This window comes from Brassica rapa, chromosome A07 (assembly GCF_000309985.2).
Source record: "Brassica rapa cultivar Chiifu-401-42 chromosome A07, CAAS_Brap_v3.01, whole genome shotgun sequence".
Classification (NCBI taxonomy): Eukaryota; Viridiplantae; Streptophyta; class Magnoliopsida; order Brassicales; family Brassicaceae; genus Brassica; species Brassica rapa.
Window position 1 is genome coordinate 7,905,236 of NC_024801.2, and position 23,783 is coordinate 7,929,018.

At 35.3% G+C, this 23,783-nt stretch overlaps 2 protein-coding genes, 1 non-coding gene and 1 pseudogene across 5 annotated transcripts; 2 read left to right on the forward strand and 2 right to left on the reverse strand.

The window, feature by feature from the left end:
- Positions 1 to 1,039: 1,039 nt before the first annotated feature.
- LOC103828555 (uncharacterized CRM domain-containing protein At3g25440, chloroplastic) lies at positions 1,040 to 3,023 on the reverse strand. 3 transcript variants are annotated; one of them, XM_009104164.3, is made up of 3 exons: positions 2,737 to 3,023; positions 2,241 to 2,532; positions 1,040 to 2,155 (listed from the first exon to the last, which is right to left on the reverse strand). In XM_009104164.3, exons 1-3 carry the CDS (start codon positions 2,859 to 2,861, stop codon positions 1,265 to 1,267), a joined length of 1,308 nt encoding a protein of 435 aa, XP_009102412.1. In that variant the 5' UTR covers positions 2,862 to 3,023; the 3' UTR covers positions 1,040 to 1,264. The 3 variants fall into 3 exon arrangements, with proteins under 3 accessions (XP_009102412.1, XP_033131515.1, XP_018508260.1); XM_033275624.1 differs by having other exon boundaries at positions 2,241 to 2,510; positions 2,737 to 2,970; XM_018652744.2 differs by having other exon boundaries at positions 2,241 to 2,431; positions 2,737 to 2,914.
- Positions 3,024 to 3,247: 224 nt separating this feature from the next.
- On the forward strand, positions 3,248 to 3,364 carry LOC117127032. Its single transcript, XR_004449790.1, has one exon. It is a non-coding gene; the product is annotated as a U5 spliceosomal RNA (small nuclear RNA).
- A 5,307-nt stretch (positions 3,365 to 8,671) lies between these two features.
- LOC103828556 (poly(A)-specific ribonuclease PARN-like) lies at positions 8,672 to 11,326 on the reverse strand. Its single transcript, XM_009104165.3, has 8 exons — positions 10,955 to 11,326; positions 10,749 to 10,879; positions 10,481 to 10,672; positions 10,270 to 10,382; positions 10,068 to 10,184; positions 9,860 to 9,974; positions 9,564 to 9,776; positions 8,672 to 9,475 (listed from the first exon to the last, which is right to left on the reverse strand). Exons 1-8 carry the CDS (start codon positions 11,287 to 11,289, stop codon positions 8,841 to 8,843), a joined length of 1,851 nt encoding a protein of 616 aa, XP_009102413.1. The 5' UTR covers positions 11,290 to 11,326; the 3' UTR covers positions 8,672 to 8,840.
- A 2,901-nt stretch (positions 11,327 to 14,227) lies between these two features.
- On the forward strand, positions 14,228 to 23,683 carry LOC103828852 (annotated as a pseudogene).
- Positions 23,684 to 23,783: the final 100 nt, after the last annotated feature.

Genomic DNA, 23,783 nt, shown 5'->3' on the forward strand with positions numbered 1-23,783 from the left:
AATAATGCTTTTAAATAAAAATAATTTCCGATTTAAAAATAAAATAAAAACAACAAATGGTATTTTCAAATAATGGATGTAATTTACATTATACTATCATTTAATAAGTATTAGATACATTTTGATATATCATTATTTTCTATTTCCAGAAAACAATAAATTGTTAAACTTCAATATCATCTAGGTTAAGTATACGAACAACACAAATTCAAACATCACAAAAAAATATTTACATAAACATTATAATACAATGATTTAATCAGAAAATACAATTCAAAAAAACTATATTCAAAAGAATAGTTATATACTTAATATTTAAAAATCAAAGATATTTTTGCTAAAATTGTACTTACCTGGCTAAGGAGATCGACCATCTTTTTACGGATTGATCGATTGTTGAGCATGTGGTCGATCCGAAAATATTCTGCAGTTTGATTAAATATCTAAAACATTTATTCCAACACTCAACAGATAGTTTTGCTAAATATGATAACTAGATAGCCAACAAAATTCTAAAAAATATTTAAATAGTAAAAAATATGTTAATTTAATGTGTTAAAATTTAAAAATAAATTTTAATTATGACATGCATCTTAACATTTATATAAACATATATCATAACCTAAATATAAATAATTTAACAACTTAAATTAAAAATAAAATAAAAATCCCGGGCGTAGCCCGGGTTAATCTCTAGTGGAATAATAGTATTTTGTGAACTTTCTTTCTTAACTGGATGTCTTCTTTTTCCATGTGCATCCTAGGTTGATCCGTTGTTAGAGAAAACAAAATTTATGCGTTATATCAATGCGAAATTACAAGGAAGACAGAGATAAGATTGGTGAGACCAAAATGCTGTCGTGGATCAAGAAGATTGTAGCACTGGATTTGAAACATGTGCTTGAAATTCTGGACAGCGTAAGTTTCTTGGTGGATTGGGGAGAAGAAAGTCCTCGTTGGTAGACAAACACAAGGGATAGATCGTTAATTACTTTTGGACTCGAATTCAGTTCATTTTTTTCTCAATTATGTTCCAAGATTGACTCAAATCCAGCAAGCAGCTTTGCATTAGTTTGGAGCTTCTTTTTTAGCTTCCCAAATGAATAAGAAGCAAGCATATTTCTCATAACCACATTATCAAAATTTCAAACAGAGAGTAACCCCTTGAGCAAGTAGAGAGAAAGAAGATAGTATTCGTGACTTTGTTGTGAGATGAGCAAAGCTGCAAAGATGATGAAAACTAGAATCTCTTGGTCATTCCTCATCATCGTCTTTTCTTCTTTAAAAGTGAAGCAGCCCGAAGAAACATCTTGTCGACCTCATCAAAATCTGGAGACTCATCCTCCTTATCATCTCTCGATTTAGTTTTCCCTGGATCCCCAAAATCCTCTTCTTCTTCTCCTACCTTGCTGTTTATAGCTGGAAATTTCTCAAACTCCTGAAGAAAAAGCGGCCGCTCTGCCTTGTCGTTCTCTGATTCCGAATCAGTCTCAAATATATCAGAAATATCAGAATCCGTTACCAAATCTTCTTCTTCTTCTTGCTCATCCTCAAAACACTCTTGGCTTCTTTCTATAATCTTCTTCAACTCTTCCGACCTTTGATCATCATCAATCTTGACTACACTCGGAGAGTCTCCCTTAGTAGCCTCACATTGCGCTTGAAGCAACTCAAGCTCTTGTTCAAGCCTCGGAATATACTTTCTAACAGCACGAAGCGCATCCCTACATTTGGATTTGTCCAAAGCCTTTTTTCTCGGGAGAGTAACCCTCGGAGACATGATCTCAGTCGGAGGCTGGACATAGTTCTTGCCTCTGTACATAATAATCGTGTTCCCTTCATGAACATCAAGCACGATCCCACCAGTCAACCTAGCTAACTCAATAGCGATCTCATTAACTTCCTCCGGAGTAAACGTTTTGATGACAACCTGTAGCGTCTGATGCTTCTTCCAGTGAAGATGCATGTTCAGAATCACTCCCTGGTAGATCCCACGTCTCCCAACAGGAACATAGTTCTTACACTTCAAACCCATTTTCAGATAAAAGAAATGCTCCTCAGGTGTCAAGATCTCAGGGTCATGCGTCGTTTCAGATGACTCTGAAGGTTCCAGCTTCTTCATCGTCTCCACAAGTCGTTCCTCCTTCTTACGAGCCTGTCAGAACAACACGAGGAACATAAGAGGTGTAATAGCAATAACACATTAGCTGGTCCGAACATAGGTAAGAAGAAGATGAAACCTTTCTTAGTTTGTTGAGAATCTTTTCTTCAGCAGTCATTCTTTCAACCTCTTTCTTCTTCTTCCACCGGAAAAACTTGAGCCACCGTACAACCGCACGTTTACCCTTGAGATTTTTCCTCTTGGGTTTTGTAGAAGCTACTCCATCTTGACTCAAACTGTTCTGAGGGTTGCTCGTGGTGGTCTCACGAGCTGGAGTAGAATGAAACCAAGAGGATGTCAAGTATCCAACGTACCATGCAGGTCTTTTACAAGACTCGTTAAGCAAGACCTTGCACAAAAGATTACCAGAGCTACTACATTATAAGTTAAACCCTCCTACAGTTCAGTTATATATAAACAATAATAAAGACCATCAATAATGTGCACAGAAAAAAAAATGAACCTAAGAGAGCAAATGAACCTAAAAGAAGAAAGACAAAATCGTAAAATGAATCGTAACTCCGAACAATCCTAAAAGAAAAATCAAAGCGGAGCTCGAATGCTTTGAGTGGTACCTGATAGTGCGAGGAGGGATGGAATTAGAGCTGGGGGAAGAGGCCAACGACCATAACTGCCGAGAATTACGGCGTAACAGTACTGACATCGATGTCCAAACCCTAGCCGCCGTCGGTATCACCATTTCTTCTCACCCGACGGTGTTAACTATCTCCTTGGGGGGGGGGGGTTATAGGTTCATTAACCGTCTTTAACCGGTCATGGTTATTGACTCTATTCAAAACTGAAATCCCCGACCGAATCAATGTTTCGGTTTGGTTCAACTTCTCTTGTTAGTATCTGGTTGATTGGTTTATTATGGTCGAGGCGTGATTTTGAAACGAATTTACTGAAACAAACAAAAAAAAAAGATACTGTAATAGAAAACACATGGGTCAAGGACGGTCCAGTCTAAGAGTAATTTGGCCACTTAAGAATATAAAATTTTCTCCCACATCGAACAAAACTGAAACTGCACTTCGAAGGATTCATGTATAAAACCAATCTGGTGACAATTTTCACAACCCATGGAGCCGTGTGGTGAGCACAAAGCGAACTATTCTTTCGCCTTTTACTAAAGAATACCGTGTGCTCTCCACTTCAAACGGCATACTCTTATTTTTGGAGGAGTTAATTCTACATGAAGTTTGCTCCACTAATCTCTTAGTCTCATCTTGTTTAAAACCTCACCTTGTTTTAGTTTTGTTACTCAAGTGTATGTGTACTGTTACTAATTACCTGTTGTAGTACTGTACCATTGATTATCCTGTAATAAGGCCCTGTTCGTTTGCTTACCCAGGTGATCCATCTGGGTGAAGATGCAAATTGATGTTCGTTTAGTGCATTATAATGCTACATCCAGATGGATCACCCAGCTGAATTTTTAAAAACTCATCTCAAATTCTCACCCAAATGAAGGTGAGTCTTGATGGTGCATCTGGATGCAGATGCATCTAGTTCAGTCCAAAATGATAAATGACAAAAATGACCTTTTAAAATCGAAATATTATTTTCAAACCGTCAATCTTATTTTTTGCAAATACATTTTTCCGCCAAAACCAGAAAATACATTTTCTCGCAAAAACGGAAAAACACACTTTCCCGCCAAAACCGCAAGATGCATTTTTCCGCAAAAAACATAAAACACACATTTTCATTAAAATACATTTTTCAGCTAAACCAGTAAAACCACACTTTTCGACCAAAGCCCAAAAAACGCATATTCCCGCCAAAACTCCAAAAGCATTTTCCGGTCAAAAACCGCAAAAAGTATTTTTCAGCCAAAACCGGAAACAAAGCATTTTCTCGCCAAAACCAAAAAAACACATTTTCTCGCCAAAACCGAAAAATACAATTTTTCCGCGAAAACGAAAAATACAATTTTCCCACCAAAACCGGAAAACTGAATTTTCCCGCCAAAACCAGAAAACAGAATTTTCCAACCAAAACCAGAAAAACACATTTTTCCGCCAAAACCGGAAAACAGAATTTTCCCGCCAAAACCGGAAAACGGAATTTTCCCGCTAAAACCGGAAAAACGCATTTTCCCGCCAAAACCGGAAAAACGCATTTTCCCGCCAAAACCGGAAAAATGTATTTTCCCGCCAAAACCGGAAAACTTATTTTCCCGCCAAAACCGGAAAACGCATTTTCCCGCCAAAACCGGAAAACGCATTTTCCCGCCAAAACCGGAAAACGCATTTTCCTGCCAAAGCCGGAAAAATGTATTTTCCCGCCAAAACGCAAAAAATAACTTTTCCCGTCAAAATCGTGAAAAAAAACTTTTCCCGTCAAAAACACTTTTCCCGCCAAAACTTCAAAACACACTTTTTCCGTCCAAACCGCAAAAACGTATTTTCCGCCAAACCCATAAAACTTATTTTTCTGCCAAAACCATAAAAATGCACTTTTTCGCGAAAAACACATTTCCTCAAAAATCGCAAAAATATTTTCGGCGAAAACCGTAAAAATGCTATTTTTCCACTGAAACGTAAAAAAATATATTTTAGTCATTTTATTAACAAGTCCACCCGGATGCAGATGAAAATTAAAAAAATGACAAACAAACGAACATAGTTGCATTCAGATGATTCATCTGGATACATGGACGAAATGAAGAAACGAACAACATCCAGATGGAGCATCTGGATAAGACATCTAAATGGACAATCTGGATGCATCTTCCAGATGTACAAACGAACATGGCCTAATAAGAAAAACGACTCAGCCTTGCCTTCGTGCTTTACATTCCCACAATATTTTTTTTTAATTATTACTAGGGATTAACCCGGGCTACGCCCGGGATTTTTATTTTTTTCTAATTTAAGTTGTTAAATTATTTATATTTAGGTTATGATATATATTTATATAAATGTTAAGATGCATGTCATAATTAAAATTTATTTTTAAATTTTAACATGTTAAATTAACATATTTTTTACTATTTAAATATTTTTTGTAATTTTGTTGGCTATCTAATTATCATATTTAGCAAAACTATCTCTTGAGTGTTAACATAAATGTTTTAGATATTAAATTAAACTGTAGAGTATTTTCGGATCGACCACATGCTCAACAATCAATCGATCCGTAAAAAGATGGTCGATCTCCTTGGCCAGGTAAGTACAATTTTAGCAAAAATATCTTTGATTTTCAGATATTAAGTATATAACTATTATTTTAAATATTGTTTTAATTGTATTTTTTGATCAAATTATTGTATTATAATGTTTATGTAAATATTTTTGTGATATTTGAATTTGTGTTGTTCGTATACTTAATCTAGATGATATTGATGTTTAACAATTTATTGTTTTCTGGAAATAGAAAATAATGATATATCAAAACGTATCTAATACTTGTTAAATGATAGTATACTGTAAATTATATCCATTATTTGAAAATAACCATTTGTTGTTTTTTATTTTCTTTTTTAAATCAGAAATTATTTTTATTTAAAAACATTATTCATATATAATATAATAGTTTAAGTTTGGAAGATTAATCTATATATATAAATTATGTATATTTTTAAAAAAATAATTTAAGATATTATATATTGAGTAACTGAGTAAAAGCTGAATTTCTTATCTTGAAAATCAAATATTTATATTTTTGTCTTCATGTTATACTCACCAATCCATCATTGATATTTATAACTCAGTATGTTTTTAAAATAACTTAGTTTTAAGTAATAAACGAATTTAATAATTAAATTCATCACCTATAATGTTATATAAACTATATTTGAAAACTCTCTAAAATTATATTTTAAGCATAATATTACTATTATTTAATTTAAGTTATTTTAAGCATAATATATGCTAAACTAACTTAAATTATATTTACAATAAGACCATCCTAAACTTGTTAATAAACCAAAAACAATACTAAACCAACATGAACCAATACCTGATTCGGCGTGGAATGAAGTGTTTCGGGATAAATGCTTGAATGGTTATTAACTGTAATAGTTTGATCATGAAATAGTTAGTATGAATATTAACAATAAAATGATGGATTAGATTAATTTAAATTTGTAAGAATACCTTTGAGTCTATGAAAAGCAATTCAATTCCCATGAATAAGTTTGGCTTTTGAAAGTTGTGGGTTTCCCAACAATGAATCCACCTAACAAAAAGTTCGTTGTTATAAAAAATCTCCTTCAAAGTCATTAAGGGTTTTTGGGACGGCAATAGTTGATGGTAGAACCATTTTTTTGCTCGAGTGCTTTGAAGTTTTCCTTGATAGTGTGAGGTTGATATTGATGGAATAATGAGTTTTATATGGACTTTCTTGACTCCCTCTGTTTCAAAATACATGAAGTTTTAGGTTGGGACACAAATATTAAAAAACTTGTTTTTTATCTAAAAAGTATCACTAAAATATAAATTAAAAATTATTCAACCAATCACAAAACATACTACAAAATATAATTGGTTACACAGTTTTTGATAAAGTTAAAAGATACCTTGAAATATGAAAACATCATCTATTTTGAAACATCAAAAACTCTCTAAAACATCATCTATTTTGAAACGGAGGGAGTACATTTTAATTTTTGTTTTGTTTAATGTGGTATTTTCATTTTTATATAATTTACTACCATTTTAAGATATATGTACATTTAAGATAGATGTTTAAATCTTAATGTATTTTTTCTATTTTTTTTAAATGTTTATTTCCATTTCTTATATTTTTTATTTACGTAATATCTATATTTTATATTTTAAAATAGATATTTAAATCTTAATGTACTTTTTCCTTTTTTTGTAAATTGTGTATTTACTTATATTATATATTTTACATTTTAAGATAGATGTTTAATGCTTAATGAACTTTTTCCATTTTAAAAAAAAAAAATTGTGTATTTACTTATTATTATATATATAATTCATATATTATAGATTTAAATATTTACTTATTATTTATTTTCCTGTATATGTATTTCCATTTCTTGTACTTTTTATTTACTTAATATCTTTATTTTACTTTTAAAGATAGATGTTAAAATCTTAATGTACGTTTTCCATTTTTTAAAAAAGTATATTTCTATTTGTTATACTTTCTATTTACGTAATATCTATATTTTAAATTTTAAGATATATTTTTAAATCTTAATGTAATTTTCCATTTTTTAAATTGGGTATTTACTTATATTATATATTTACTTATTATTTATTTTTATTTATATTGTGTATTTCTATTTCTTATACTTTCTATTTACTAATAATTTTATATTTTAAGATAGATTTACATTTTAAGATAGATGTTTAAATACTAATGTACTTTTTCTATTTTTTTAAATTGTGTATTTCCTTTTGTTATATTTTCTATTTGCGTAATATCTATATTTTATATTTTAAGATAGATGTTTAAATCTTAATATAATTTTTTCCATTGTTTTTAAGTTGTGTATTTCTTTTTCTTATACTTTCTATTTACTTAATATCTATATTTTACATTTTAAGATAGATGTTTAATATTTAATGTACTCTTTCCATTTTTTAAAAATTGTGCATTTACTTATTATTGTATATATAATTCGTATATTTATATATTTATAATATTTACTTATTATTTATTTTTCTATATATTATGTATTTCTCTTTCTTATACTTTATATTTTATTAATATCTATATTTTATATTTTAAGATAGATGTTTAAATCTTAATGTATTTTTTCATTTTTAATGTAAAACGGCAATGTTTTATAGAAAAACTTGGACAAATAGTCAAATAGTTATATTTATGCTTTTTTTTTTATAAAATGGTAATGTTACATTATGGAGATAAACTGTTTTTTTTTTAGTGAAAAATAGTAATTTTACATATGTTTAATGTAGTTTTTCCATTTTTTTCATGTTGTATGTTTACATATTATTTTTATTTTAAATGTAAAATGGTAATCATACATATGTTTAATGTAGTATTTCCATTTTTTATGATGTATGTTTACATATTATTTATTATTTTCGAAATTATATATAATGTTTTTTTTTACAAAATAGTAATGTTACATTATGCAGATAAGTCGTCTTTTTTTAGTGAAAGATGGTAATCTTACATATGTTTAATGTTTACATATTATTTTTTTAAAATAAAAATGTAAAATGGTAATCTTACATATGTTTAATGTAGTATTTCCATTTTTTATGTTGTATGTTTACATATATTTATTATTTTTGAAATTATATATAATGTTTTTTTTTTTTTATAAAACGGTAATGTTACATTATGAAGATAATCTGTCTTTTTTTAAGTGAAAAATGGTAATCTTATATATGTTTAATGTAGTTTTTCTATTTTTTATGCTGTATGTTTACATGTTATTTATAATTTTTGAAAATTAGTAATATTAAAATATAAAACTATATTTTATGCCACGTGTCATTTTTTGGGAGAAGTTTTTACCGCTGATGTGGACTCTCTATGGAGCCTCAAAAGGTCCCTTTTATTAGTATAGATTATATAAAGCGTAGCAAACTTACTTTCATAAACCATAATACGAAAATTGCTAACACAACTGAATCTATAGATCAAGTCAGAAAGAAGACTTGAAGAATTAAATCATAAGCCATGGACGGAGAATCCATTACATTGGTTCTCTAAAGACCAAAACTATTCATAGCTCATCAAAATTGATAGTTAACTCGCTCGACCAACTAATATCTGATGGTTTGGTGTCTGAATCAAGATCAGTATCTGAAGATTCCAATGTTTTATCTAAAGCTTCTGCCAATTCGGCCTCCCAGAAACCTAATCTACATGCTCTCCTGTAAGTCTCATAACCTGCTACTCTTAGCCCTTCTGCGGCCATCTCTCTTAAAGAACCAACAAGCTGCTCTTCATTGTTAACCTCCCGGAGGAAAGTCTCCGAGGAACCTGACTCCCAAAACACCACAACCGCACAGCTCCTGTCTAAGTATTTAACATCAAACTCTCGCGCAAAAACAGCGTGTGACTTTTGTAGAACATTCTTCAGCATTGCAGCTGTCATCTTTTTCGACACTCCCCATATGAACACCAAATTCTCAGAGCTTACTCTCCCGCTGTTCTTTGACCAGACTTTGACATTTTCATCGTTTGAGGTGATTGAATTCGCATGTTCAGCAGAATCCAAAGCTTGGAGATCTTCATTTGATTGAGCAGGGGATTTATCTGATTTCTGTATGGTACTTAGTTTAGCAAAAAGCTGAGATATCATCACAACGTTCTGCCCATGCATCTGATGGCCTTCGTCTGGTTTGACCACACATCCTAACAAGAGAAGCCATTATTATTCAACATCCATTCACTCAGATTGCCAAATTCACGTAGTTACAAGTATTCAAAGCAGAACACTGACCTTGATTTGCTACTTCCACATCCACAGGAGCAAAGAACCGATTCAAGGAGGACATAGCTGCAGGAAGATTACTTATATTACTTAAGGGGCTAATTTCTTTCATGAGTTGACTGAGATCCACGACCTTGGGAAAAGCTGGGCTCAGTGAACTGCTGAAGTCATCAACATTTGAAGGTAGAGGGCCTAAGAACTTGGCATGAATGGAAGTGAAATCTGCGACACATTAAGCATATGATTATCATCCATGAAGGAATAGGGGGGAAAGCTAAAATTCATGTGTAAACTAAGGAGATAACCGCTAAGATAATTCTGAGAAACAACAGGTTTCTGTGAAGAAGAAATCAAATCAACCACTTCTCGGAAGCCACGAACTCGCCTGTTCTCTTCATTTTCAAGATCTTGAAGCTCTTTCTGTCCAAGAGAATAAATTCTATTAAAAAGATAGATATTCACCATCATTATGATTCATACTGGATTAATAAATATCCAATTAATCTCCCATACCTTAAAAAGATCCTTGTCCTCCTTCGAACTCATGAAGACAGTACGAACTGCTTGTGTTCCTCTGCTCTTAGAAGCAACGAGTAGAGGGACAACATCATCAGAGAACTCGGTCAACATCTGTGTTGACAAAAAATTAAAAGCTTATCAAACAAACCATCGACACAGACTGCAATCATGGTGGCAAGTAAGCTTTATCATCTACCTCTAAGATGAGTTGCACTTGGCGCTCACTACAAACATCAATAGTCAAACATAGCCTTGAACCATACTGCTCACTCCCCAGCACCAGTTTCCTCAGAGAGCTCACCAAATCATCTGAAAATCAACAAAACAGATGCGTTATATTAAAAAAACTGTCCAACTTAAGGCAAAAGAGATTCATATTGAAAGTGTCTTAACAGTAGCAAGTGCACCATCTCCTGTCTTTGAGCTGGAGTCGATACAAGACTGTCTCCAGTTCTTGACGCGTGACCTTATCCTTCCAACAAAGACGGTATCAGCTACAGTGGATGGAGAAGAAGGTACAGTGATGGGATCAGGTAAAATCGGATTCCCTGAGAGAAACTTGGACGCAGATTCTTGTTCTCTGGACAAGTATGAGATCCCTGTCCATAAAAAAAAGTATCATTAAGAGACAACTCGTAAAAAAAACAAACCGAGAGATATGAAGTAGCAATAAACCTTCATAGATACAGGTGTTGAAATCAAACCCTTCCCTAGCCATGGCCGTTAAACGAGAAGCTTGACAAGAGAAGCTATAAGAAGGCATCCCTAACTTCAATTCATCTCGAGGAAACAAATAGAAGTTATATCTACATAAAGCCGAAACCCCAATCAATCAGTAAAGAAGGAGCAAAGAGACAGAGAGAGAGACTTGGGAATCATACGGGTGAAGGGTGAGCTTGGAGCCGCGAAGGGAGAAGGGGCAGAGAGCGAACTGGAAGATCTGGTAGCGTTCGGCGGCGTATTTAGCCTTGAGGTAACTCGTCTGAGGTGTATCAATGGCGGAGACACGGTGCCAGGCGGCGGCGTGGGAGCCGGTGTTCTGTAGGGAGAGGGCTACGAAGTCCGAAGATTCGATGGAAGAGCGAAACTCATCGAGAGAGGATTTGAAGTTGGATTTTGTGACCTGCTTCACACTCCATCTCCGATGATTTAGGGTTTTACTATTGCCGGCGGAAGCGGAAAGGAAGCGCCTTTGCATTTTCAGCAGCATCGACATGGCCAGCCAGATATGAGAGGCTATTCTATTTAAACGTGTTACAAAGATATACTAAACCGCTGCGGATGTTTATTTTCATTTTATATACATAAATATTTTTTTACATCATTTATCGTATATATATTTATTTAACAAATTAATATATGCATTAAAAACATATTAAATATTACTTTTGTATTAAAAATATATTCAGTTTTGACCCACCGACTTTGAAAACTAAGTTTTCTATTAGTAATATTTTTACATTTATTTATTTCAGATAATATATTATTATATATACAAAAGTCTAAGATATGTCGATTTTTATACATGTATTATATAGTTTTTGAATGTTAAATTGTTATATCATCGTATTATATTTTTAGCATAAATATTTTATATTTATAAAAACTGTTTTTACAATTTTATCAATTTAATATAATGTTATCATATTTGTTTAATAATATTAGTATAATAATCTCATTTAATATAAACTATTATTATTATAAAATGATAAAAAGGTAATTTGTTTTTTATAAATGATTACTATATATATATATATATTAATGCATAATAATAGTTCATTGCTAATTACAAAATTAGTTGAAATATTTACATAAAATTTTTGAAAATCAAGATAATGCTATAACATTTTCAAAATATTTGTTAAAAAAATTATACATATATAGATATGTATATATTTATTTATATTTATATTTAAATAAAAAGATATCATGCATAAATGATTTGTATTATTAACTTTGATGAAATACATGTTAATTTATATACGTATATTATATAGTTTTCTAATATTAACACGTGTTACCTACATATTACATTTCAAATATAAATACTTACAAAAAATAAAATATATAAATTTGACAATTTAAACTAATTTAATCATATTTAACACAATATAATAATTAATAATTTCTCTTAAAATGATTGATTATGATTGGTAGAATTTATATTTTTAATATTATAAAATATATAAATTTATAATATTATTTCATAATTAATTTCGAAATTAATGAAAATATTTACATATAATTTTTGAAAATTAAGATCTTATTAAAATCTTTTAAACAAACTTGTTAGAACTTTTAAAATAAATATTTATATTTAAAATGAAAAGATATCAAAAGATATTATGATTAACGTAGTTCAAAGATTTTATATATTATTAGTATTAATAAAATATATTTAATAAAAAAATTAAAGGATGGTCCAAATTATAAAACAATACATGAAAGAATTCATTATTTCTATTTTAATAGATAATATAGACTATAATTAGAAATTTTAAGAAAATAGTATACAAATTTTTTTTATAATAAAATCTTAACTAATATTAATTTATAATAATATTAGAGTACTAATCACGAAATTAGCCAATGATTCAGTTTATAATAATATTTAAAATATCTAATAAGATTTTGTAGATTTTTTTCTCAACATATTTTTATAATTAAAAAATAAGAAAATTTTATAGGTGAGTTGTTATATATGTCAATTATTTAAGATGTCATAATGTTAATTAGAATTAATTAAATGAAATATAATTTTCTAGGGAATGTCCATTTTAAAAAAAATCACACATGAAGAGAAGTTGTAACTTCTGTTTTAATATAATAGATATATCTATTTACATACAATAAGACGACCTTTGTACATTGAAGACTCTAATATAAAAGTGTTTAAAAATGTTTGAAGAAAATAAAAGTGTTTAGAAAAATGTTTCAAGAAATTATTTTAAATTTTTTATGTACTTTAATTTAATTATTAAAATAAATTTAGAATTTTTTTAAAAAAAATTATATAATTAAATATATTGATATTCAATATTTATTATATATTTTTAATATGTGTGAAAATTGAAAATGTATTAATTTTGAACAGAAAATAGTATTATAAATATTTCAAAAATATATTTTTAAGGGCAATTCTCATAAATAGACCATTTTCAAGATTTGGTCACAAAAATAGACCACAAAGAAGAAAATAACCAAAATATTTCATTTAATAGATAAAAGAACACTAATACCCTAAATATATAAAAATAATAATAATAATAAAAAAATAATAAAAAAATATTTTTTTTATAGTTTTATATTATATGTTTTCAAATTTGAACTTTTTTATAAATTTTTTTTTTTGAATTTTTTTTTTTCAAATTTTCTTTTTCTAATTCGGAAATAATTTTTGAAACTATTTTTAAAATTTTTATTTTTAAATTTTTAATATTTATTTTCTGTTTTATAAAATTTTAAACCTCAAACCCAAATTTCCACCCCTTGACTGTAAACCCTAAGGTTTGGATTAGTTAACCCTAGGGGTGTCAAAATGGGTCACGACCCATGGGTTGACCCAACCCAAGTTCATCCATTAACCCAAATGAACTGTTTATTTTTGATCCAATGGGTTAATGGGTTAACAGGTTAATGAGTTAACATGTTAATGGGTTAACAAGTTCATGAGTTTATTGGGTTGGGTCAACTCTGACCCATTTTGTTTTTAATTAAAAAAAACCATGAGTAAACCCAATTCTAAGGTTTGATAGGATTAGGAAAGGGCAATTGTCAATAATAGCATCTTTTGAAGTTTATGTCTCAAAAATGGCACTAGAAGAAGAAAGTCACAAAAATGACATTCATTAAAGGGTAAAATATCCCTAATACTCTTGGTTTAAAATTAAATAAATAAACAAAAATAATAAAAATAAATAAAATGAAAAAAAGAAGTTTTTTTTATAGTTTCAGATTATATGTTTTCAGATTCAAAATTTTTATAATCTTTTTTTGAAATTTTTTTTTTTTTTTCAAATTTTCTTTTTATAATTTAAAAATACTTTTTGAAACTGTTTTGAAAATTTTTATTTTTATTTTAGTATTTATTTTTTATAAAATTTTAAACCCTAATTCTAAAACCCCACCCCTTAACTCTAAACCCTAAGGTTTGGATTAATTAACCCAAGGGGTATAAGTGTATATTTACCTCTTTAATGAAACCTATTTTTGTGACTTTGAGCATTGAGTGCTACTTTGGGAACAAAAACTTGGTTTGGTGCTATCCTAGTCTTTTTCTCATTAGGAAATCATGATTTTCTCTAAAATACAATCATTTATTCGGTGGTAAAATGAGTTTTCCGCCAAACCGCAAAAATACGTTTTTTCCGCGAAAATATGTTTTTCTGCCATAACCGCAAAAACACGTTTTTCCGCCAAAATCATAAAACAATTTTTTCCGCCAAAACTGCAAAACATGTTTCCCGCCAAAACCGCAAAAACGCATTTTCCCGCCAAAATTGGAAAACCTCATTTTTCCGCAAAAACACATTGTCCCGCCAAAACCACAAAAAGCGTTTTCCCGCCAAAACTGCAAAAAAAAACTCATTTTCCGCAAAAATCCGCAAACATGTGTTTTTCCGCCAAAACCACAAAACATAACAAAATATTTTAATCACAAATGTGTTTTCCCACCCTACGGGTATAAGTGGGTCAGACTGAACCCGCCCCACTTCCTCTTTTGTTGTGTCTCCACCTGAAAAAAAAAAGAGAAAGACGAAATGGCGATTCATGTTCTCTGTAGCTGCGACTCCATTGACGAACACCAGAGGATTCATGTTCTTCTTCTCCTCGACTAAGGCCACCAGCAGAGCTTCTCTCCGTCTTCTTTCCACCACCATAACTTCTCTTCTTGGAGATCCCGCCACCGGAACTTCTCTCCTTCCTCGAGCCTCCACCGGAGCTTCTCTCCTTCCTCGAGCCTCCACCGGAGCTTCTCTCCGTCTTCTTTCCACCACCATAACTTCTCTTCTTGGAGATCCCGCCACCGGAACTTCTCTCCTTCCTCGAGCCTCCACCGGAGCTTCTCTTCTTCCTCGAGCCTCCACCGGAGCTTCTCTCCGTCTTCTTACCACCACCATAACTTTTCTTCTTGGAGATCCCGCCACCGGAACTTCACTCCTTCCTCGAGCCTCCACCGGAGCTTCTGTTTTTCCTCGATCTACAAAAGATCCCACCATAGCTTGTCTTCTTCCTCGATCTACCACCATATGCGGTAGCTTCTTGTTCCTGGACTACAAAGGTATTTGATTAGGCTCTGAAGTAGTTTGTTTCTGATATGTTTGTTGATGAACGTAGACTCATGCTGGTCCCTAGTTTAGATTCGGGGTGGTTTTTGTTCGCAAGCACATCATTGGGTGTATCACTGAGCATTGGTTTAGATTCAACTAAGCTACAAAGTCAAATTATTTATAGGTTCATTATGAGTTCGCAAGTACAACCAATGCATTGTCACGAATGAGTAGTGCAAGTGATCAAGGCGATAAAAATTCTGCTCTAGGTGACAAAATGTAAGAAGAAGATAAGACATATTTATTTCAAATGTTAACTTGTTTTGTGTGATTTGGATAGCTTACTGAGGTATGCTCTGACTTTGTGCAGACCAGAAGATGACGCTGATGTGTTGTGTTGGAGGAGGATTCCCCTAGGCAAGGTAAAACATATTTATAGGTTCATCATGAGTTGTTCTGATATGGGTTTTGTCTCTCTTTGTGTTGTTTCATCTTATCTGCATGAATAGACATTCATTGATAATGTCATACTGATACTTATTGTTGTTCTGTTTTTATTAATTAATTTGCGAGGTTTGGGAAGAAAAGAAGCCAAGATTCTAATGAAAGCAGAGAAGATAGAAGGCATAAGCGTATGATCAAAAACAGAAAATCTACTGCTCATTCTAGGTCTACGAAACAGGTATGTCTCTCTCCCTCTATGTACTCTTCTTGTTCTGATTGTTTGATGAGGAACTGTAAGACTGTGTAGCTGATTATATTGCTCTTGATAGATGTTGGGGTCAAAAACGGTTACGACGAAGTTAACATCCAAATCTCCGCAAAATACAAATATGAGTATCTTTCCGCGACAAATTGTGCTTGGTCAAAAGAATGTCGCGACATATGTCCAAATCCCGTTTGGATCAAACACAAGCTGTCCCACAGATATGGAAACATATCTAAGCCATCCACGGATAGGTTTGAATATGACGATCGGAACACGGACAAACCTAGCTTAGTCTCTACGCAACTACCGCACATGCACACTGTCGGGTCAATGCGAAGCGACCAAGCTCGAACCGAGCTCGATCGCTACGTAGCGACCGAGCATCCATCCCACTTGGTCGCTACGTAGCGACCGAGCTCGAGCCAGCAGCGGACGTATCCGCGGCCAACACACCAGCCAAAGCCGCGGCGCTCGAGGAGTTTAAAAGATGTTCGCCACCTATGAAAAAAGGTCGAAAGATCATGATAAGCTCGTGAGCACCTTGACAAAACAAGTTGAAACCTTAACGGCAAGGACTCGAGCAATCCGTCCCCGCGGAACCACTAAAGTCCGCGGGAAAAGACATGACTTCGCAACCCCACTCGATAGGCCTGGAACCGCGCGGGAACGACCTTCGGGTCAAAACCGTAGCAAAAAATCTCCCATCGAAAAAGGGAACATTGAGAGTCCTCCGCCTCCTGCGAAGGATTCAGAGGATAATGAAGTCGAGCACGTCGGCTTGGATCCCAACAATGTCTCCAACGATACCGAGGAGGACGTCGACAGACATCCAAGACGGACCAGAAGTCGATCTGCTCTGGAAAGCTCTCCATTCGACAAACCAATGACGGAAGAGAATGAAATCCTCTATTGGAACGAGCAAGAAGAGCTGGCTGAAAAGCAAACCGAGCTCACTCGCAGTAAACACCGACAGGCTCGGAAATCTACTGACGAGACGTCGGATATCCGCGATCTGCGCAACTACATCACCAAAACTGCGGCAGAAGTAAGAGCCGTGAAATCCCAGATCCATCATGCTACCAGCACTGCCCCCGAGATCGACAGGTTGCTGGTAGGGGCTCTGAAGACCCCCTTCACCACTCGCATCTCTGATACGAGGGTATCCGATCCGGGGAAAGTCAAAGTACCAAAGTATTATGGCACAACCGATCCGAAGGTGCACCTTTAGGCTTCCCACATCACGATTGGAAGAGCAAGACTGAAGGACGGCGAAAAAGACGCCGGCTATTGCCGCCTATTCGTCGAGAATCTGGAAGGAGCAGCCCTCGAATGGTTCGCACGTCTTAAGCGAAACTCTATCGGCAGTTTCCGACAGCTCGCATCGGAATTTCTCAAACAATACTCTATGTTCATAGATAGAGAAACTTCCGATGTCGATCTCTAGAATCTATCCCAGAGGGAGGACGAACCCCTCCGCGAGTTCATCAGACGATTTAAGCTGGTAATGTCCAGGGTCAGCGGGATAAGCGACAAGGTGGCCAGTGACGCGCTCAGAAAGACGCTCTAGTACAAGTCGAAATTCAGTAAATGGATAACCCTCGACAAACCACGGACGATCTAGGACGCCCTCCACAAAGCGACGGACTACATCATAATTGAAGAGGAAACGAAAGTCTTGTCGTAAAAACATAAGTCGACAAGACCATCCTTGAAAGACGTGGACCCGATAACAAAAAGGAAGAACTCTCGTAACGACAAGTACGTCCATCACGAGGGGGAAAAACTCCAAGGAGCGCACAATTACGCGATCAGTTCGGACCAAGGCCGAACCACGGGTAATACATGGACTCGCAATCAAGGATCTGACGAAAACACCTTATGCGATTTCCACCAGTCCCGAGGACACTCCACGACTAACTGCAAAGTCTTAGGAGCAAGGCTGGCCGCGAAACTACTAGCTGGAGAGCTCTCGAAAGTGACCAGCATGAAAGATCTCATCCTCGAGACCGATCGCCCCCCGAAGACGGACATAAATCCGCCCCAAAGAAACCAATCTGGAGATAAACATGGAAGAAGGCCGAATGACAAAGGAAACAATAACAATCGTCGCAAAGTCCACATGATCATTGGAGGATCGCAATACTGCAACGTTACGGTTTCGGCCATCAAGGCTTACCAGCGGAATGCAGAGTCGAGTGCAAACTAGCCTACATGGTCTCCTCCCCGAGACGGTCAAAACACTCAATCACCTTTACAAAGGAGGAAGCCGGCGGGATCGATCAACTTCACTGCGATCCGCTCGTCGTAGATCTCGTCATACGAGATCTGGAACTCGGAAGAGTACTCATTGACACAGGAAGCACGATCAATGTTATCTTCCGCGACACTCTCAATCGGATGAGCATCGAACTCGGAGAAGTAACTCCAACGCCGAAGCCACTCACGGGTTTTCGGGCGAAGTGTCGATGACTCTCGGATCAATCCAGCTGCCAGTCATGGCCAAGGAATCACGAAAATCGTCGAGTTCACGGTGGTCGATCATCCTGCCATCTACAACGTGATCATGGGAACCTTATGGCTCAACGCCATGCAAGCCGTTCCATCGACATACCACCTCGGTGTTAAATTCCCAACGCCAAACGGAGTCGCAGCCATCTGGGGATGCCAAAAACAGTCACGATTATGCTTCCTTGCGGAGCATAAGTTAAGGCAAATTGCGACTTCCGCAACGGCAACGCGCAAGCGCACGAAGATAGGTCAACCCATGGCCGAGAACACTTCAAAGAAAGACGATTCAACATCATCTGCCGACGTGAACACTTTAAACGTCGAAATTCAACACGACTCCGAAGCTGACACTACAGAACATCCGGATCAAAGCGCTAGCTCAGCCAACTACGATTAAGGCGGTCAGCACGGCGACAACCGCGAGTAAGAAAACTCGCGGCATAAAACATAACTACGAGATGGCTTGATCCTCAAAAGAGGTACGTAGGCAGCTCGTCAAAAGACGAGTTCAGCTATCCCCCTTCCTAAAAAGGGGGAGGGGGGGGGAGTGAGTACGTATACTCGTATACTCCCACATTGGAAAAGATGCATCATTGTAATCGATTTTTTTAAAAAAAAATGTTTTTACTACAATATGCGTTTGTCCCTTTTATTAAAACACTTGCGCTCCAATTAACGCCAAAGTCTCAGGACACACTTAGAAAATCTACAAACGTTAAGACTCTTGTCAGCGACCTTATCCGGCCTAAAATCGCAAAGCAATCATTCTTCAGCACCGAAAATATACGTATAGTCTTTGAAACAACTGCGAGACGTCGCCAAGTTAAAATTCGAGACGATGCGAACAAATTGTCCGAACGCGACCCTAACAACCCGACACCCCGTTCATCGATTGGCCCCAACTAACACACATCCGTCTTAAACAAACGCAACTCGATCACTCTTTTGATCCTCGAACGTCCAACACAAGGACGAAAGCGCGCTACAAAAAAAAAATCCGAAATTTTGGTTTAGCACTTCCAGTTGGCTTATAAATTGTCTCTAGAAAGATGCTCGATTCATACCATACAAGTCATATAAGCCGAGAACCTATCGCGGACTTTAAATCGGTATGAATCAGGTAGAAATCGCAACAGGAAAATTGATAGCCGGCTAGTCACCGCACAAACCTTAAACCGAGAGTAAACCGTTCATTCTGCTTCGGGACAAACTCGGTGTTGCTGAACCCACCCCTTGTTTGAGGGGGGCTGTAGGTAACCCAACATCATCTCAGCCCAATGCGTCAAGCCCAACTACAAAGCCCAACAACACTTCGCAAGTGAAGACAAGAATGCTCCAGCTTGCACCTTCCGTACCTGCAAAGCAAGACGTTAGAATCAGTGAACAAAAGACCACACTCAATATCAAATTTACATTATTAGTATCTGTAATTGAAGACTGAAGTTACTTTGGAGCTAGAGATTTAAGACAAGGTTTAACCTAGTTCCAGATCCTTCCTACTTGTATTTAAACTCTTTGTATTAGCTCTTGTAAAGTAGTCTAGTGAAATACAACATTTTAGACCTAAAGTTGCCTCCTTTTCTAAACATTCATTAGAAAAACAGGAATGATAGAAGTAGATGGGCTCGACTCTAAAGCTCCCATCAAATGAAGTCAGTAAACTTCATCACTTGCTTGTAGTGAAAGCAATGCTTGCACCGATTATCCATGTCATTTATTTGGCACATTTTTGAGGGTTTGAGGAGAAGCAGGTTTCAGACATATCGCCTCTTCATGGCAATGTCAAAATGGTGCAGAGATCTCTCAATTCTCCCATAGAAATGATCAACTTGTTGTTTGTTGCCCTCCCAACCTAGAGTAGCCATGTATTGTTTTCCTTCATCCAGATTTTCTCTGGACATCATAAGCAGACCATACATGTACATACTGTTGGCATAATTTCCGTCAGCGGAACGGCGAAAGTGGAATAATCCTTTGGCAGCATTCTTGAAGTAGAAATACACCATCTGATGTTCCTTGACACCAGCGGCGACGGCTTAGCTCACCGGCATCACTGCCATTACTCTTCTATATCGGCTCCCCTCGTCCTCTGCTACCTCGTGATGATATCTGCTTCGAATCCGGTGAGTCCTCCGGTGACGATTGGTTTCTCGAAATCAAGCATGTGTTTGAAGGCCACTGTCTCGTTCACCATTTTCTCCCTTGTCCACTATAACCTCTCCCACTGTGCCACATCTCGAGTTCAAAACTTCGCCACCGCCTCTGCTCCTCCCTTTGCACCACATCTCTGTTTTGTCACTAACTTCTGCCGCCGCCACTCACCAAGTCTCGCCGATCTCTCTGTTACCATCTACTCTTCCGACATCGAGACAGCCATTACTCGCCAGGGTGTCTACGGAGCCAAGCAAAACCGACCAGATCTATCTCCATCCCCGCCGGCAGAAATGACTCATCAACAGCGGCCATGTCTCCCTCCTCACCTAGGGAAAGTAATTGTCAGTCGTATAGTTTCTCCTCCTCTGCACTACGTCATAGCTTCACCAAATCGAAGAAACGTTCCAATAAAACACTTTTCACGGGGACCCTATTGTTCCAGTGAGAAACCTCCACCAACTGACACTCCCCACCTCTCCCGATTCTCACTCACGCTGTCTCAAATTGCTTAAGTTCGATGACTTGCTGTTCAGAAATATTTTGGTTACATCTTGTTTGTCTCGATACGGTAATGTCGAGATCCAAACGTTCGGCCCAGTTACAATGTCAACTCTATCATCCAACTATTACTTTCAGTATCTTGGTGAAGCCGTGTCTGTGTCAGCCACCTTCGTCCACAGCCGGCTCTACATTCCTCTCACTTTTTTTCTCGTCGTCGGAACTACTGTGCAAGAGTGTGGACGCACCAGATTTGCTCGCTGCTACGTCACTGCGCCTCCATCACATTACATTGTCTCAAACATCGATGGTTCTTCACGTAGTCAGTTATGCAACCTTCAAACCGGAGTTGTGGCAAAGAGACACAACCATCCCAAAGATTCTTACCTCTTATCCGATGTTTTTCCACACACGTTCTGGTTGAACGAGTGTGATGAATGAATGCTTAGGTCCCTTCAGTTACAACTTTTTGGGATGGACATGGTAACGTTGAGTTCCGAGGTTTGAACTCAATTAAACCTTCAGCTCTGTCATCAAACTTCATCCTAAGCGCCTCTTTGGAGGTGAAGTTAAAGTTTGAAATTTACCTAGTCTCTTCGGTAAGCTTTGTTGGGTTTAAAGCTGATTGTTCTTGTTTCAGTGTCAAATCAAGTCAGATAGGACGTCGTACTCTCAATGTTGCCTACGGTTTTGGAGCTTCTAACCTAAAGTTCTTGTAAGTCAACATTTCGACCTCTTCTTATAGGTGTGTCAACATTGTTTTCGACTATCAATTGTTCTTTTCAACAATCGCCATAAGAACAAAAGTGGAGATTCTCGTTGGGTTTCATCATTTAGTTGAGCATGACTCGCCCCTTAATCGTTCTATCTTTAGTTCTTTTGTAATGTTTTCTAACTTCATTATACCGTTGAGCATGGCTCTAGGATCTTTTGCTTCATTTGTAAACGTTGATGCGCATCGAGCCTTTTTATAATATATGTTGTGCACAAAAAAAAAGGAAAGTAAACGGACTATAGATACATTGTAAAATACTCCTTTTTTGTTTTTGAACAAAGTAAAATATAATTCTTAAACTAATAAAAAGGGGAAATACAAAGGGAACTCTTAAATTTGCTTTCTCCGCAATCGCCTGTTTCCGAAAGAGACGTTTGAAAACCAGTTCTCGGTGATCGTAGATGGCTTACATAGGAAGAGGAAGAGGACGAGGAAGAGGTGGGTTTGGCGTTGAGTATGCAAAGGCAGAGCCTTTTGTGATTTTCCCCGTAAGTTGAAAACTTTTTCGCTTTGATTCATCTGTCCTCCCATATGCAAAGGCTGAACCTTTTTTTGCTGCCGGCAGGACATAACGTTATCTGACCGCAAATCAATCTCAGAAGACAAGCAATTCAATGATTGTTTCGACAAATTTTGGAAAACTTTGATTTACAACTTAGGCGATGGAGTTTGAAAGAAAGGTATCTATTATACAAAACATACATAAACTCTCTTATTAGACTTTGTTTTTTAATTTTTTTTTTTTGGTATTCAGAGAGTGAGAGTTTAGATATCGAGAGGTTTTCAGACACGTTGAAGCCAAAGAAGAAGAAGTCTCATGAGAGAGGATCTTTCTATGACTATCTTGTTCTTAGACCTGATAACTTCCCTAAAGAACTTCTTGGAGGTTTGGAACTAATCATCTTGTATGTTTTAGATTCATATTTCAAGTTACTGTTTTGATCATATGCTGCAATCTCTCAGATACTCCAAGAGAACGGCCTGTGAAGAGAGCTAAATGGACTCAAGACGCAGGTAACTGAAATTGTTGTTTTTGTAATTAGTTTCAACAATATTCTACACATAAAGAAACTCTATGTTCTGTTTTTGTAGATCTGCACAAGTTGGTGGTTTTGGAGAAGCTTGAAGCAAAGCTTAAGGTAATAACAAAACACAGTTTTATGGAGCCCACAACAAGTCTTTACATTGTTTGATTGTTTTGTTTGGTTTATAGGCTGAAGGGAAGGAAGAGAAGAAAGAAGGAGTAGGTGATGATGAAGCTGAAGAATGTGAGGGAAAAGATTCTGATAACGGAGATTATGATAAGGTTTGTCTCTTTTTTTTTCTTCTTCTAAACTAATTGGTGAAATATGAACATGTCACTATTCTGGCTCTGAAAATTAGTTAAACTTTCTTCTTTTATGTTTTGTAGAATAAAGACTTTGATGATGATGAGGATGATTATAACGAGCCGGAAGATAATGATAGTAAGCATCATCTTTACACAACGATTATAGACTTGCAAACTTAGAGAAATTATTCTAACTTTGTTTCTCGTTTTCTGTCAACAGATGAAGAAGAGTACTAAAGCTAATTGTCCCAATGTTTTAGTCCAAGAACTTGAGCATTCACCTATTATTCCTCTTTAAACTTATATGATCAAAAGCTAATTCAAATATCAAAATACGGAGTAATGCATATATTAGTTAACATTTAATGTCGACCAAGACCCATATGGAGATGAGATCTAGTCCTAGACACAGTTTAAGTGAAAACATGAACAAGCTTAACATCGCAAACTTAGGTTCGAAATCAAA